Source organism: Merops nubicus, unplaced genomic scaffold (genome assembly GCF_000691845.1).
Source record: "Merops nubicus isolate BGI_N331 unplaced genomic scaffold, ASM69184v1 scaffold3217, whole genome shotgun sequence".
NCBI lineage: Eukaryota > Metazoa > Chordata > Aves > Coraciiformes > Meropidae > Merops > Merops nubicus.
This window is the reverse complement of record NW_008618131.1, coordinates 24,050-37,704: the sequence shown is the minus strand read 5'-3', so window position 1 is coordinate 37,704 and position 13,655 is coordinate 24,050. Positions and strand designations below refer to the sequence as shown.

At 39.0% G+C, this 13,655-nt stretch overlaps 1 protein-coding gene across 2 annotated transcripts in view; it reads left to right on the top strand.

Annotated features, from left to right (window-relative positions):
- The window catches only part of LPIN1 (lipin 1), a 37,548-nt gene that overhangs the window by 10,622 nt on the left and 13,271 nt on the right, over window positions 1-13,655 (top strand). For both annotated transcript variants that reach the window (XM_008943328.1, XM_008943329.1), the window contains 8 exons: window positions 2,095-2,404; window positions 3,913-4,006; window positions 5,206-5,393; window positions 6,203-6,296; window positions 7,679-7,748; window positions 9,677-9,769; window positions 11,152-11,228; window positions 13,314-13,458. In XM_008943328.1, coding sequence (XP_008941576.1) covers window positions 2,095-2,404; window positions 3,913-4,006; window positions 5,206-5,393; window positions 6,203-6,296; window positions 7,679-7,748; window positions 9,677-9,769; window positions 11,152-11,228; window positions 13,314-13,458 — 1,071 coding nt within the window. The remainder of the gene's footprint in view (window positions 1-2,094; window positions 2,405-3,912; window positions 4,007-5,205; window positions 5,394-6,202; window positions 6,297-7,678; window positions 7,749-9,676; window positions 9,770-11,151; window positions 11,229-13,313; window positions 13,459-13,655) is intronic.

Here is a 13,655-nt window from a genome sequence, read left to right as displayed (position 1 = left end):
GAAGTTTAAATAACATATAAATTCAAACCCAGTGTCCTTTGGTGAATCACTGGAGTTCATAAATGTCCTTAGATAGATAATAGGTGCTTAGTATTAGCAGCGTTATCCACGGAAAGTGAAGTTGGTTGCTGGAGTACATAAGCATCCCAAGACACCTGCAGCTCTGTATCTCTGTGTGCCTGGACGTGCTGAGCCAGCAGGCTTGGTGCCTGTCTGCTGCCTGAAGACATTTGGCCCAGTTAGGTGGCAGGTTCTGTAGCGAGCCAGCAGCATTGTCTCCCATGCTGCACAGCGGCCATGTGCAGCTGCATGCTCTGCAGGTCAGTCACGTTCTGCCTGGCTCCTTGTGACAGCTATGGAGTCAGAACGTTCACACAGGAGAGGGGAGACCTAGGGCATATGCCTGCCTCACAGCCAGAGGAGCAGAGGTCAGGTTCCAGTGGCATAGTGCACGTGTGTGGGTGGGGATGGTGCATAGCTGGCCACTTCTGTGGAAGGTTGGCTTCTCTGCAGAAAGGACTGCAGGAGTGATGGGGTAAGGAACAGTATAAGAAGCAGAATTCATGCTTTGCAGGACAGGGAAGTGGGTGTCCTCCTCAAAAAGAAAACTGTGTTTTGGTGGTGGCACCAGGATTATAACGGCCCTATTATAATTTATGTTTAATTCACTGTTGGTAGCTGGTGACAAAATCAGGGATGGGAATCCAGAATTCTTAATTCTTGTGGAAAAGCTTTGGTGTCATCTTTAATATGCCAGAGATGCCCATCACCTCTGCAGTATTCTCTTCCTTGTGTACATAAAACAGAAAGAAAATTCAAACCTTTTTTTCTACATACTAATTTAAGTGCATAGAACTGCTTTAAGTGCACAGGTCTAGGCAGGAGTTTCAGACTGGCATTTCCACTCTAGAATTTAGGATTTCCTGTTAGTAAATTTAGGCATTTCATTTTTATCCCAGTCACACAGCCTTGTGTGTGTTGCAAATCTTATTCCTGGAGGCTTTTCCCTCTGCAGTGCCTGTCTGTCTCTAGCAAAGCTATTAGTAGTTGATCTGGCCCTGAACTGGGAGTTATGCTTTGGATGCTGTTGATCTTCCTGTTTGTTTGCCTTGATGTGAAGGTTATAGCAGCTATACAGCTGCAGCTGTAGGATTTCAGCTCCCCTCTTTAAGAACACTTACTGTCCCATACTCAAAGAAGATCCAGAATTCTTCCTATAAAATTATTTAAAAACTAAATCTGGGTTATAGATCAGTGACAGTGTACCCCTGTCCTGGTCCTTGAGAGCATCTTCATTGTGTGAGGACTCTAGTCTGCACTCCCTTCTCAGGTGTGTCAGGGTTGCCTTCTGCAGAAAAGCTAGGGTTTGCACAGGAAGAGGGAGGGCAGCCTGGGGGCTCTGACATGCTCCCAGGCAGGTGAGTGGAAAATGAAGACTGCAGAGTGTGCTGCAGAACAAATGCTTTCCTGCCCCCAAAGTGCAGATGAATTTTCTGCAAGCCATCATGCAGCAGAGAGGTCTTTGTACGTTGTATCTACCTCAGTTAGAGGAGTCTTTCTGCTGTAGTTGGTTACCTTGAGAATCTGATCTCACTTTGTGGAGGTGTTCCTCAAGGAGGCTGGACATGACTACATCTTTTGAGAAGTGAACAATCCAGGCAGCAGTGCCAAGGCACACGTGTCAGAACAAGTGTAGATTGTTCCTGAGACATCCTTGGAGGGCCTAGGATGCAACATAAACGATACTATAGTAGCCTTTTGCAGAATTTTCTCAGGGTGCTAAAAATGTAAGGGGGGTAAAAGCTTGGCAAGGGCAATATGATTAATATTAATTTAATAATGAGCTTGAATAATTATTTCTAACCAATCCTGATATGTATGCTAAGCGCGTGCATAACTGAAACGATATATACTGGGCTATTTGGGCTAATAAACTGAGAACGACCGTTAATCGCATCGGTGTGTGCCGTTACTCGGGCCTCGCTGCTGTGACCCGTGTCCTCTGCACCACTGGAGTGAACAGAACAGGTTAAACTCTGGTGGTTGCATTTTTAAAGAGCTTTTCTTTATAGTAATCTTTATTTTTCCTCCCAGGCCAGTTCTCTGCTTAAAGCAAAGGAACCCAGTGTGGTGGATGTAAATCCTTCTGAAAGCACTCACTTTCGGGTCATCCAGAGTTCGTCTGTAGAGGAGTTTAACACCGTGTCTCCTTTACCTGCCCTTGGACAAGCAGATGCAGAAACTGCTGATGAAAGTGAGCCCTTACCAGCTGAGACTAACAAGCCAGAGACAGAGTCTCCAGAAGCAGCAGTACCACCCTTGCGTGCCAATGAAGAAATAAAACAGGCTGCAGCTTGCTCAGCCCAACCAGCTGTCAAGACAGATTCCCCTTCCAGAAAGAAAGGTAAAGCTGTTGATTCTGCACTTTTATATGTATGATTTTGTCTTTAGATTTCGTGGTGATAAAGCACCTCGTTGCCATATAAATTAATCTGTGCCCTGAAGGCACTTTCAGATCTGGGAAGGAGCAAACTTTGGAGAGAACCTTCAAAGTTTGAGCTGTGCAGCAGGCTGTTAACAGTAGCTGTGTAGAAGGATAGAAAGAAATCCTTGGTCTTGGATTTTTGGTATCTCTGGGTATATGAGCAAGACTGCAGAACTTGCTCCAAATTCATCTATATTTAACAGATTCAGAGGTTTCGCTTTGGGGTACAAGCACACTGTCACTCTGCTGGTTCACCTGCCCTGACTAGTTCCTGAGTTGGGTCGCTGCAAACTGGGGAACTTCTCTGTTCTAGTACAAAGTTGTAGAATGTTTTTTTGCACAAAAAACTCCAATGTGCTATAAAATAAGGTGCTTTTGTTTCACATGAGCAATTTAAATTCTATGTGGTACACATCATGTCCTGAATTTATGAAGTCTAACTCTCTCTGCTTTTCTACTTTTTAATTTCTGGGCTTTAGATCCATGATATTTTATAATGTGTTACAGTCTTCACATTAAATTTATTTGCTTACAAATTATATGATTTAGAGTTCTTATTTTATAATTATGCAAGCCCTTGTGTATAGTTTGTGCAGCTGCTTTTTAATCAGTAAACATACAAGTTTCTTAGCTGCTTCCCCATGCATTCCACTGTCTTTGAAGACAAAAACTGATGGTGTTACTGTGTGTACTATTCAATCTTCATTTAACCTTTTTCTGATTGCTTTTTTGATGTTTGATGTTGGAAATGGGTGCAGTAAGAAGTCATAGGTTTTAGAATTAATTCCAAATTTGATTTTGGCCTTAAAGAGGTTATTTGTCTAGAGGTACCAGCAGCAACAGGACAGCAATGACTCGGTGTGTTGGTACTAGTGAAGGACCTAGGAGGGTTGTCCTGTCCCCTGCCAGTGGTGCACGTGCCCACACGACACATCAGTTATATGTGCTGAACAATGTGACGTCTCCATAACGAGCCAGTTATGGCGTATCAGTGACTGCAGTGTTGTCTGTTATGTTACTTCCCTTTGGCAAGAGGGGATTGAAGATTAGGTCTTGGAGATTAAATGCTCTGATTGCCTTACGGTGATAACAGGCCTATGCAAATACTCAGTGAGTTTTCCTTTTGCTGTTTTCCTACAGCGACCACTGACTTCTAGTTCCCAGTGGTTTTGTGTGGAATGGGGAAGCTTCAGCACGCCTCAAAACCAGTCCTCTGCTGTCCCAGTTGTATTCAAAATCTGAACTATGTATAGGAGCAACTTGCTTTGAAATTTTTGGCAGTACTATTTTATACAAATACAGTTCACAAACTGTTATAACTTGTCTAATTTCTCAATCTTAAAATGAATAGTTAAACAGTAATAAGAGTTCTGGCTTGATACTCAGAAAATGCTCATTAATAGGCTTATTTGTGCCATCCCTTACAGAAAAACGAAGCCGGCATCTTGGTGCTGATGGTGTCTATTTAGATGACCTCACTGACATGGATCCAGAAGTTGCTGCACTTTATTTCCCCAAGAAGTATAAGTCCTTTGCTTATATTTTTACTATTTAAAGAGCTCTTGTCACCTTCCGGATTTAGATCAAACTTCCGATTACCAAACAGATCAGACCCCTTTTTCAGAGTCCAAGCAGAGGTGAAAAAGGAGAACAAAACTCTGTAGAGAGGAGTATTACAGCTTTTGAAAGGCTCTACATATGGGCGGGAGAAGTGTGTTTGGAACAGATTTCCTGTTTTCATTAATTAGGCGTCCTGTATTGACTGTGGATTGTTATGTAATGTACACTGATGTTTCTGAGTGTTACTCATGTGCCCTGGGAGAGCAGTTGGCCTTGGGATATATTTAACCACATGTCCTTGCTTATTACCATGAAGAACGTATCTTACTCTTAACAGTATTAGCACAAAATTATTGCTCTAATGTTGTTCTACTGTGGGTGATCACCTGTGAATATGAATGTTAGAAAATAATATTTGGGAGACATATGACAGATTTATTTATGAAAATATTGCGCTCTGAATGTAGAATTTCTACCTTGTTCCAATCTTTATTAAAGCCTCATAATATTTTTACTTCTCTTTCCACATCATATTCTGGTCATATGACTAAAGTCATTGAGCAACAGCTAAAGTAGCTTGCATATTTTTTGTTCCTACTTGCTTCAACTCAGCTATTGTAATATTAGCATTTCAGTAAAACTGAGAAAGATCAGTAATATGGAGAAAGAAGTTGGATTGAAAATTCCTCTCAAATGCATGAATAAATCACAAATTCATATAAATCTAGAATGCAAAGCAGAGTTTGATGAGCCTGTGCTTTGTAATAGGGATTTCATCTACACATAGGTTTTTAAGTGGGTATAACAATCTATTGTTTCTTAAAATTTCAATCCTATTAGCTTATGTTGAGTATTTTATGTGTATATATATGACATAAATACAGAAACATACACACGTTTTGGTTATCTATCAGTTTATGAAATCAATATAAATTAAATAATTAACTAATACATGTATGCTGGTTCCTGTGGGGAATTGCTCTGCTGGTATAAGCTCTGCATATAGCAGCATTATTCTGTCTACTAAGACTGTATTGTTTACTGCCTTTTTTCCTGTCTCTTGTAAGTGAAGTGTGTGTTAGACATAAACAGAGCTTGCTGAAGGGAGCGAAACTGAGACTGAATACATGGGGACTGAATTCCTGATTTTTCTTTTCCAGTGGGGATAATGTCCAAAGCAAGACCACGAATGACGTGGGACCTCAGTCTGCCAGCCAGTCTCCACAGTCTGTTGGGAGCTCAGGTCTTGACAGTGGAGTTGAAAGCACCTCGGATGGAATTCGAGATTTGCCCTCCATTGCCATTTCTCTCTGCGGAGGCCTTACTGACAACAAAGAAATAACCAAAGGTACAGAATGACCTTCTGAGCCACAGGTGTGTGCCCTCAGCCAGGTTTTAGCCCCCTAGACCGAGGAAGCAGTGCCCTCCTGTGGCTGTACGCGAGAATGTGTTCAGAAGATAAAATACTGCCCCTCTAATGCTGTTTCCTAGTTTAAAATAGTAGGCTGATATAGGATATAAGATTTTTAACATATTTTAATGCAGTAATATGGCATCATAAAATCACATGAGCCTGATGCTACACTGATTGCTGTTCTGAAGCTAGTTATTAAAACATTTTAAATATACTGTGATTTACTGGAGTTGTATTGTTATCTGAATCACTTGCAGATTACACAGATTTTGTGAAAAGAGTCGCAGCCAGTGGAAGGGGTACTTAATCGTAGGTGTTTTTGCTTTGCTGCAGGGCTTTAAAGTGATCATTGAGTTTCTGGCTGTGGATTAACGTGTGTTGATCCCATCAGTTCCTGCTCCTAACTTGGACAGAAGATCAGTGAATGGCATGGCAAAATAATTCCTTGCCTTGCTTAGAAGCTTGAATTTCCTCCCTCACAGTTCCACCTGTGAGCTTTCAATTAGCTTATACTTTGAACAGGAAGGACACCCAGCAGCTGACAAAGAAACCCTCAGCATCTTCTGAGACTGAAAGTCTTAACATCTTGCTTCTATATTACTGCTAATCTCAGCACCCTAGTAATGAAGGGGTGACCCTGAACTTAAAACCTACATATCTGAGAAATACGAAGAGGATTAGATTGGCCCATCACAGGCATCTATAAATGCATGCTTTACATGTGTCATTTTTTCCCCCCACAGAAGAATTTTTAGATCATGCAGTAACGTATCAGCAGTTTGTGGACAATCCTGCTATCATTGATGACCCTAACCTTGTGGTAAAGATTGGAAATAAGTAAGTATATTTGAGGAAAAATATATTTTACTGCTGTAACAAAACCACCTCAGTGGTACTTCAGTGTGTTGAATCAGTTTAACTGTAGCTGAAAAATAGGCTTTGAATGTTTCTAGCTTAGATTCATCCAGAAAGAGTAAATTCTCTGAATTTATTTTATTTGCCTTTCTTTCTCTAAGTTTAGAGTAAAGAGCAGTTTCAGAAGACCTGTTACAGCTGACACAATTTGCATTTCAGGAAGCTAGTATTAAATGCTAATAGCATTCTCACTCAATTGGGAGAGTGAAAATAAAACAGGATGTGAACTCGCTAAGGTTTGCCCTGAGCCAGCTTGAATAATTAATTTTTACAAGGATATGGCAGTCTGCTTGCAAGCACTCTGTACCCAACAGTTTGTCTGTGTATACTGAATATTTTGCTAATATGCTTCTATGGAGGCATTGCTTTTCCAGACTTGTCAAGCTTCACCCACTGAGTGTGAGTTCTATTTCTGCAAGGCTGACATTATTTCATATGTTTATATTGCTGGCAGCAGTGCAGCACTACGGTCTATGGCAGACGCAGCTTTTTGGAGTATGTTTTAATTTGAGAGCTGCTTGCACCCGGCATGCAGTGCTGCAGAGTAGGGGGAGATCATGGCATTGTGCTGCACTTAGAGCTTACGTTACCCTTAGTCACAGACGTCACTTGCACAGATCTGACAGGCCTGGTGCATCCTTATGTGATAGTTTGGATTGCATCTGCCATGGCCTCGTACCTGACCCTTGCTGTGGTCTGAGGTGGGTCACTTAGTGCTTCCCTGTCCATAGTTCTCTGAACTGGATGGTAATGCCCACCTGCCTACTGGTATGTAGGGAAGAGAGGAGTACTTAATGAGGATCTTACTGCCAGTCTCTGGATGTCATGTCAGCTTCAGCTTCCCTAGACAGATGGACAGTAGTACTCGAGTATTGAGCACTATATACTTCAGTATAACAGGACTTGACCCATGTTCAGCACGGAATAGCAAAAACTTAACATCCTACAGACTATAGCCCCTAAGTTTTGTGTAATTCCTTGGTGGAAAAACAGTGAAAGCAGCTTGTAAAAATGTAGCTCCTGATGTCATAATAGGGTATAGTAAGGACATGAGGAGTGTATGACAAATACCCTTTCTACTCAAGGATCTAGCTTCTCTTGCATATCTTGAAAAGTATATGCTGTAAATACCTGTGAGCAGACTGTGGAATAAGGTGGATCTGTTATTAGTGGTGCAGGCCAGAGTTTGACCTGTGCCAAAGAAGATTCATGGCTTTAACCTGCGAGATGATCAGTACTAGGTAGATTCTGAATTGGAACCTTGGGATTACAAACCACAGTAGCCATCTCTCTTGCATGCCCAGGTACTACAACTGGACGACAGCTGGTCCCCTTCTGCTGGCAATGCAGGCGTTCCAGAAACCTTTGCCAAAGGTGAGATTGAACATGAAGGTTGGTCAGAGTAGGAGCTGTGACAGTTTTTTGTTGTACAAAAGAATCTGCACATGGGTAATATCTATCCACACATGACCATTCATATGGCTTATATTTAACGGGTAAATAAGCAGGACTAATTTGGGTCTGTGAATAGTGTTTGTATTTGCTAGGCTAAGTTCATTACAAATATTTTGAAGGTATTTTGAAGGTAACTGCATTTTTAATTAAACACTTTGATGCCTGAGCCAGATGTTTTGGGTTTTGCCTAGGATAAGTAAGTGGAAATAAATGGTATGAAGTATTTTTGCTGTTAAGTTAAGGGAAATGGCAATTCTTTCAGCAACATTATGCTTACACCATTGTTCATATAGGTTATTATTTAAGAAAAGACTTTAATGAAGTGTGCAAATCAGTATTTCGCGGGTTTTTTTGAGTGATTAACTTAATATTCTGAATGCTGATGCCTTTCTAGACAGTGCAGTTTTAATTTAGTGGAGAAGCCAGTATTTATAATTTGAACAGTCTCTATGACTGGAAAGATTTACTTGGCTGAAGTGTATCTTTGAAAACTAAAATTACTCATTTATGCTACCAGTCATCCTAGTGTTTTTCTTGATGACTAGTTAATTAGAGTTTTGATTTACTGTAATAATGCAACTAAGGAATTGAAATGCTAACGTATATCAAAACAGTCTTTATGAAGTGACTGAAAACTGGAGTTTTTGCAAAAAACCCACTCATGTTCTGCAAAATACACATAAGTGCATGTCTAATTGTAAGCATGGGATTTATCTGAGTAAAGTCAGTAGGACATCTGCTTGAAATTGGCCATATGTTTGAGAACCTCCTTAAATTGTAGCCATTGTTCTCAACAGTGGCATTCCGTTATCAGTAGCTCCATCTGCAGCTTGGTTTTCTTATTTTTGTTAAAAAATTTCTCAACTTACTTGCTAAACTTTATTCTTCTGACATTTCTTTATTTTCTAATATACTTTAGATAGTATAGTGAAGAGAACCCATGGAAAATTGAGAAAAAGGATGCATTGTCCCACACAGTAGCTGAACTTAACTCTCTTTATTACCTGCTAAGAGTTCTTGGAATAATTTTTTTTTTTTTTTTTTAAATCACTAATCAAGGTCATGATTTTATTTTGATGACTTTGTTTACAGTGGAGGCTATTATCTCAGAAAGCCAGTGGCTAAGCTATTCTAGGATGTACCAAAAGCTATGGCCCCATACACTGTAGTATTTTCCCCTTCTGCCTTCTGCTAGCTCTTTGAGTGAAAGAATTCAGCTCTCCTTGTTACAATGCATAAGGCTCCAGTCATTATGGGTATTGAAAGAAACTTCTCTTCTCAGGTGTAGTATATCTAATAAATGAAAAATAGCCAGGGTTTAAAAAACCCCACAGTTCTAACATTGTCAGTCAAACTCATAAAGCTAGTAACTAACGTCTTTGCTTTTTTCAAACTGATGTTTAAATATGAACTTTGTAGTTATTTTAAAATGAGAACAAAAAATTTGCATGTGAGTTTGTTAGTGTTTTGTATGAGAGCTCCTTCAGGAAATTGCTTTTCTTTTTTTTTAAAAATGATTTGCATGAAGTAACTTAACTTAAACAGTAGTTTCTCCATTCTAGACACTATACTAATATCTGTTTACGCTTTTTTTCTTCTTTGATTTTTATCTGTTTTTCATTTTCCTTTTAAAAATACCATAAGTATTCATGCTTAAGTTACTTCAGAGCAGCTCTGGATACCATTAGGTTTTGCTTTAGTAGAATTTATGGTCCACAGACAGTATGTTTACTTTTATTCTATTTATTATCAGTTAAAATTGTGTGTTTCGCACTTTCTTTCATTTACGTATGTCAGGTTGTCCTTTGTTTTGGAATTTTTTTTATGTTACCATCCATTTGTCACAGGCCACTGTGGAATCTATAATGAGAGACAAGATGCCCAAAAAAGGTGGAAGGTGGTGGTTTTCATGGCGTGGGAGAAACAGCACTATTAAAGAGGTAGGTTTAACAAGCAAGCAGAGTTTCCTTCTGGTGGTGGTGGGAGGGCTGGATACCTCCATATTCATCCCTCGGAACCTTGCTTCTGAGAGTAACTCAACATTCAATTTGGCTGAGCATATATGCATTAAAAGATATTTAAACAGGGTCTAAGGTTTGACTTCAGAAAGCTTTGGATCAGACTCTCCCTGAAACAGTTGCCTGCAGTGTTTTAGTTTTGCGTTAACTTTCATTACACAAACCTGAGGCAGTATTATCTGAATGATTAAATTTATGTTTTGGAACATAGAAATGAAGAGCCATGCCATTAATTAAATGTTTTCACGCAGATTACCTACCATTATGCAGTTGCTTTTGATAGTTGGAGACCAGACATGTTTATGAGTAGTGTAAGCTGTAAAATTCAGCAAAACCTAAGGTGGAAACAGATGATATATTACTTTTAAAGTCTTTTTGAATTTCTTTTCTGAGCATTAAAAGTTTGTGGCAACAGTCTCAAAGCCATGGATGAACATTAAAGAACAGTGAAAAAAAGCAGAACTTTAGATGAAATATTGATCTCCTGTCTAGACATATTTAATCTTTAAAGTTGGCTAATAAAACCTCTTCATATTAATTTATACTACTGAAGCATTAGTACTTGAGAACAGAAAATGATTTCTAATGCAGTTTTATGGTTGTGCCGCAGTCTATGAACTTTTTTAGCCTTGTGAACAATAACCATTGTACTTTTCTGTGGGTATGGACTTCAGAGCACAAGATTGTAGTTTTTACAGTTTGTTGAAGTTTTTAGGATTTCTCTTGGAGTGGAAGTATTTGGTTATATCTTGAGCTGTGGTAGCCATGAACTGATAAATGGAGATGTTATTGTTGTTTGAGTGTCTCAAAATCATTGACTATTTAAAAATTGATAGAGTTTAGCACTTACTCAGGGTAAAGCAGTTTGGAAAGTTTGACTGGATTAAAGAAATCAATGATTCTGTGAAAGGCTTTTTTTTTTTTTCTCCTCCAAAGTGTTGCTTTGCTTTTTCAGGTGAAATCTAGCTATTTCAGGTGCATGAACTGAGTGGTTATGGGTTTTATCCCAGAACTTCAGCAGTACTAGATGTGAAATCTGATGTTTCTGTACTTCTTCCATGTAGAACTAAATCTTAGTTTTTCTTCTGAGTTTTATATTGGCAATTTTTAGTTCTTTGTGCAGCCTTTATTCTTTAAGAAAACCATGAGGCTTTACTCTGCCTACCAGCAAAGGAAATAAACATGCTGTTGATTTTTACCAAGTCTATATAGAAAACAGAATTTATGTTTCCAATATTGTTCTACAAACATTTGGTCTGTCCCCAGCAGGAGATGCACAGCTTCTCATACTTGTATTTTTACAGGAGACAAAGCCAGAGCAAGGTATGAGTGGGAGTGGACTTACAGGAGAAGGCTCTTCACAGATGAACATGGCAAACAGGTACCTCCAAAATTATTTCTACCCAAAATGAGCAGGAGTTATCAGTTAAAAATGAACCTGATACAGTTTATATTTGTTAAATAATATATAACACATATATACTGATATATTTGACCAAAGCGATACTGTGTCAGTGAAACACGTGTAATGAGTTATTCGCTGCACCGAAGAGGCGCAGGTGGGAAGGCTCCACCCCTGACAGGGTGCAGACCTTGCGAGTGTGCTCTGGCAGTTCTGTGGTTTGACTGGCAGCTCTGTGACACACATTCCAGCCCTTTGAAAACAAACAATAATTGGAGAAGTTCTCCAAAGCTGTGTGTATTTCTCTATAGCATTTTCAGAGGAACACTGTAGATGACCCCATGCTATTGTCAGATCCTAGTTGCTAAAATTTCTGATTTACTTATTCATGGCCTGACAACTTAATTTGTTCCTGAATATTTTGGGAAGTTCAGAGGCCTAAGACTTTCCAGAGTCTTTTTCACGGGCAATAGTCATGGTTTTCTGTTACTGCTTTGAAGCACTGCAGAAGTCTCTTCATTCTCATGCTTCAGTAAACAAACTGCACGGCCCGAACCTCTCCATCAGGAGGAGGGTTCCATAAGATGAGCTTTGACTTGATTTGGAGGCTTTGGAGGGATGAGTTAGCCAGAGACAGCTCGCCTACCTTGACAGGTTTCTGTACATACAGTTCTTACTGTAAAGACAGCCTGTCTGTGTGCTGCCTGTACTTAGAGCTGGAAAGGGCTAGATTCAAATACCCTTTATGCTCATTAGCTTAAGTTCAAGGATCACCTTTATGAAACAAAAAGGCATCAGCTGTCATTCTTTCTGGGGATCAGCAGTTGCAGTTCAGGCAACTGTACTGGAAGAAAGATTCCGCATTCTATGGAAGACAAGCTGTTGTCTCAGTTGTCTCTCTTGAGTTTGTGAGAGCCACAGAATAGATTGGAAAGGCTGATTTTCTTTTTAAGGATGACAAGTGACATTTAGGTCTGTTTCTTACGTGGTTGTTTAAAGATAAGCTTTAAAGCGGGATTAAGACTTCAAGCAGACTACATTCTGTAATTAGTATTCTTTGTTTAAATTTTAACTGACCTTAGGAATCTGTCATGAAGAATTTATTGCTTGCAATCAAAATGTGGCAAGTGGGATATTGAGTAAAGCTTTTGAGATCTGATGTTACAAAGGATAAAAGGCTTTTAAATGTTACTAGTCATGACATATGGTACCTTGGTGCTGGGTCAAGACTTCCTAACATTAAGCAACATCTAGGTGTGATTGAAATAAGAGGCCAAATGCTGGTTGTTTTAAAGATGCCATTTGTAGAATCTGAAAGGGTATTTTACCTTCCCCCTAAGATGATAATTTGTTTACTGTAGGAAAAGTTTCTCTTTGAAGAAAAGTATCCTTAACAAATTTCTCAGACAAAAATGTAGCAGAAAAAGCAGCAGTTATACTGATGTGGATTTAAACAGAATTGCATTAAGGAGCTCAGGTTTTATGACTTTTCATCATAATATCCTGAATCCTGGAAATAATCCTGCAAATCCTGGAAAAAAATAATCCAGTGATGTAAAGTAGGTCGTTGAAAGAAGAGGAATTATTTTCTATAGTAAATTTACCGTCATCTGAATTTTTTCATCAGTTGCTACATTCTCTGGGGGAGAAGAGAAAGGGAGGAAGAAAAACCCAGCATAACAAATGCCCCTTTCTTCTTCTGAGAACTGAGGAATTTTTGTAGTTAGTGTCTGGGTATGATTTTTTTACTACTTATGAGATTTTTAAGTCAGTATGGTACATTAATTTACATCTGTTTAAATTTAAAAGTAATGAAAACTAGCTTATAGATGGGTGAATGGTTAGAGCAATCCAAGTATGGATAATGAGTAGTATGTGTGAATGAAAATTCAGCACTTCATTGATATATTTAGAGCTATGATGTGAATGACCTCCTGTGAGACAGTGCTTAGGAGCAGAGAATCAATGACTTATTTGGTGACTCACTGTTAATGCATTTTTAATGGATACTGAGATGCATTTACTGACATGATAACATCATTTTCTGTGTGTGCAATGTTCCAGAATAAAAGATGAGTCTTCTTCAAGCGACGAAGACCCTAGAGCTGCTAAACAAAACCTCGGGTCATTACAAACCAACTCAAGTCATCTCTCATTATTGTCTGGCATCAGTTACAAAAAAACACTCCGACTCACTTCTGACCAGCTTGTGAGTTAATTTTACATCCTCATCCTGAAATGTCATTTCTAATACAACATGATCAATATTGTTATTCAGGCTTGCAAGGCTTAATTAGCTCTTATGTCTTAAGTTTAATTCACTGTCTTGTTATATTTTCTTAAAAAAAAATGTTTTCCCTTCTCTTTTCAGTATTAAGCATGACTGTTGTACCTTGCAGCAAGTTC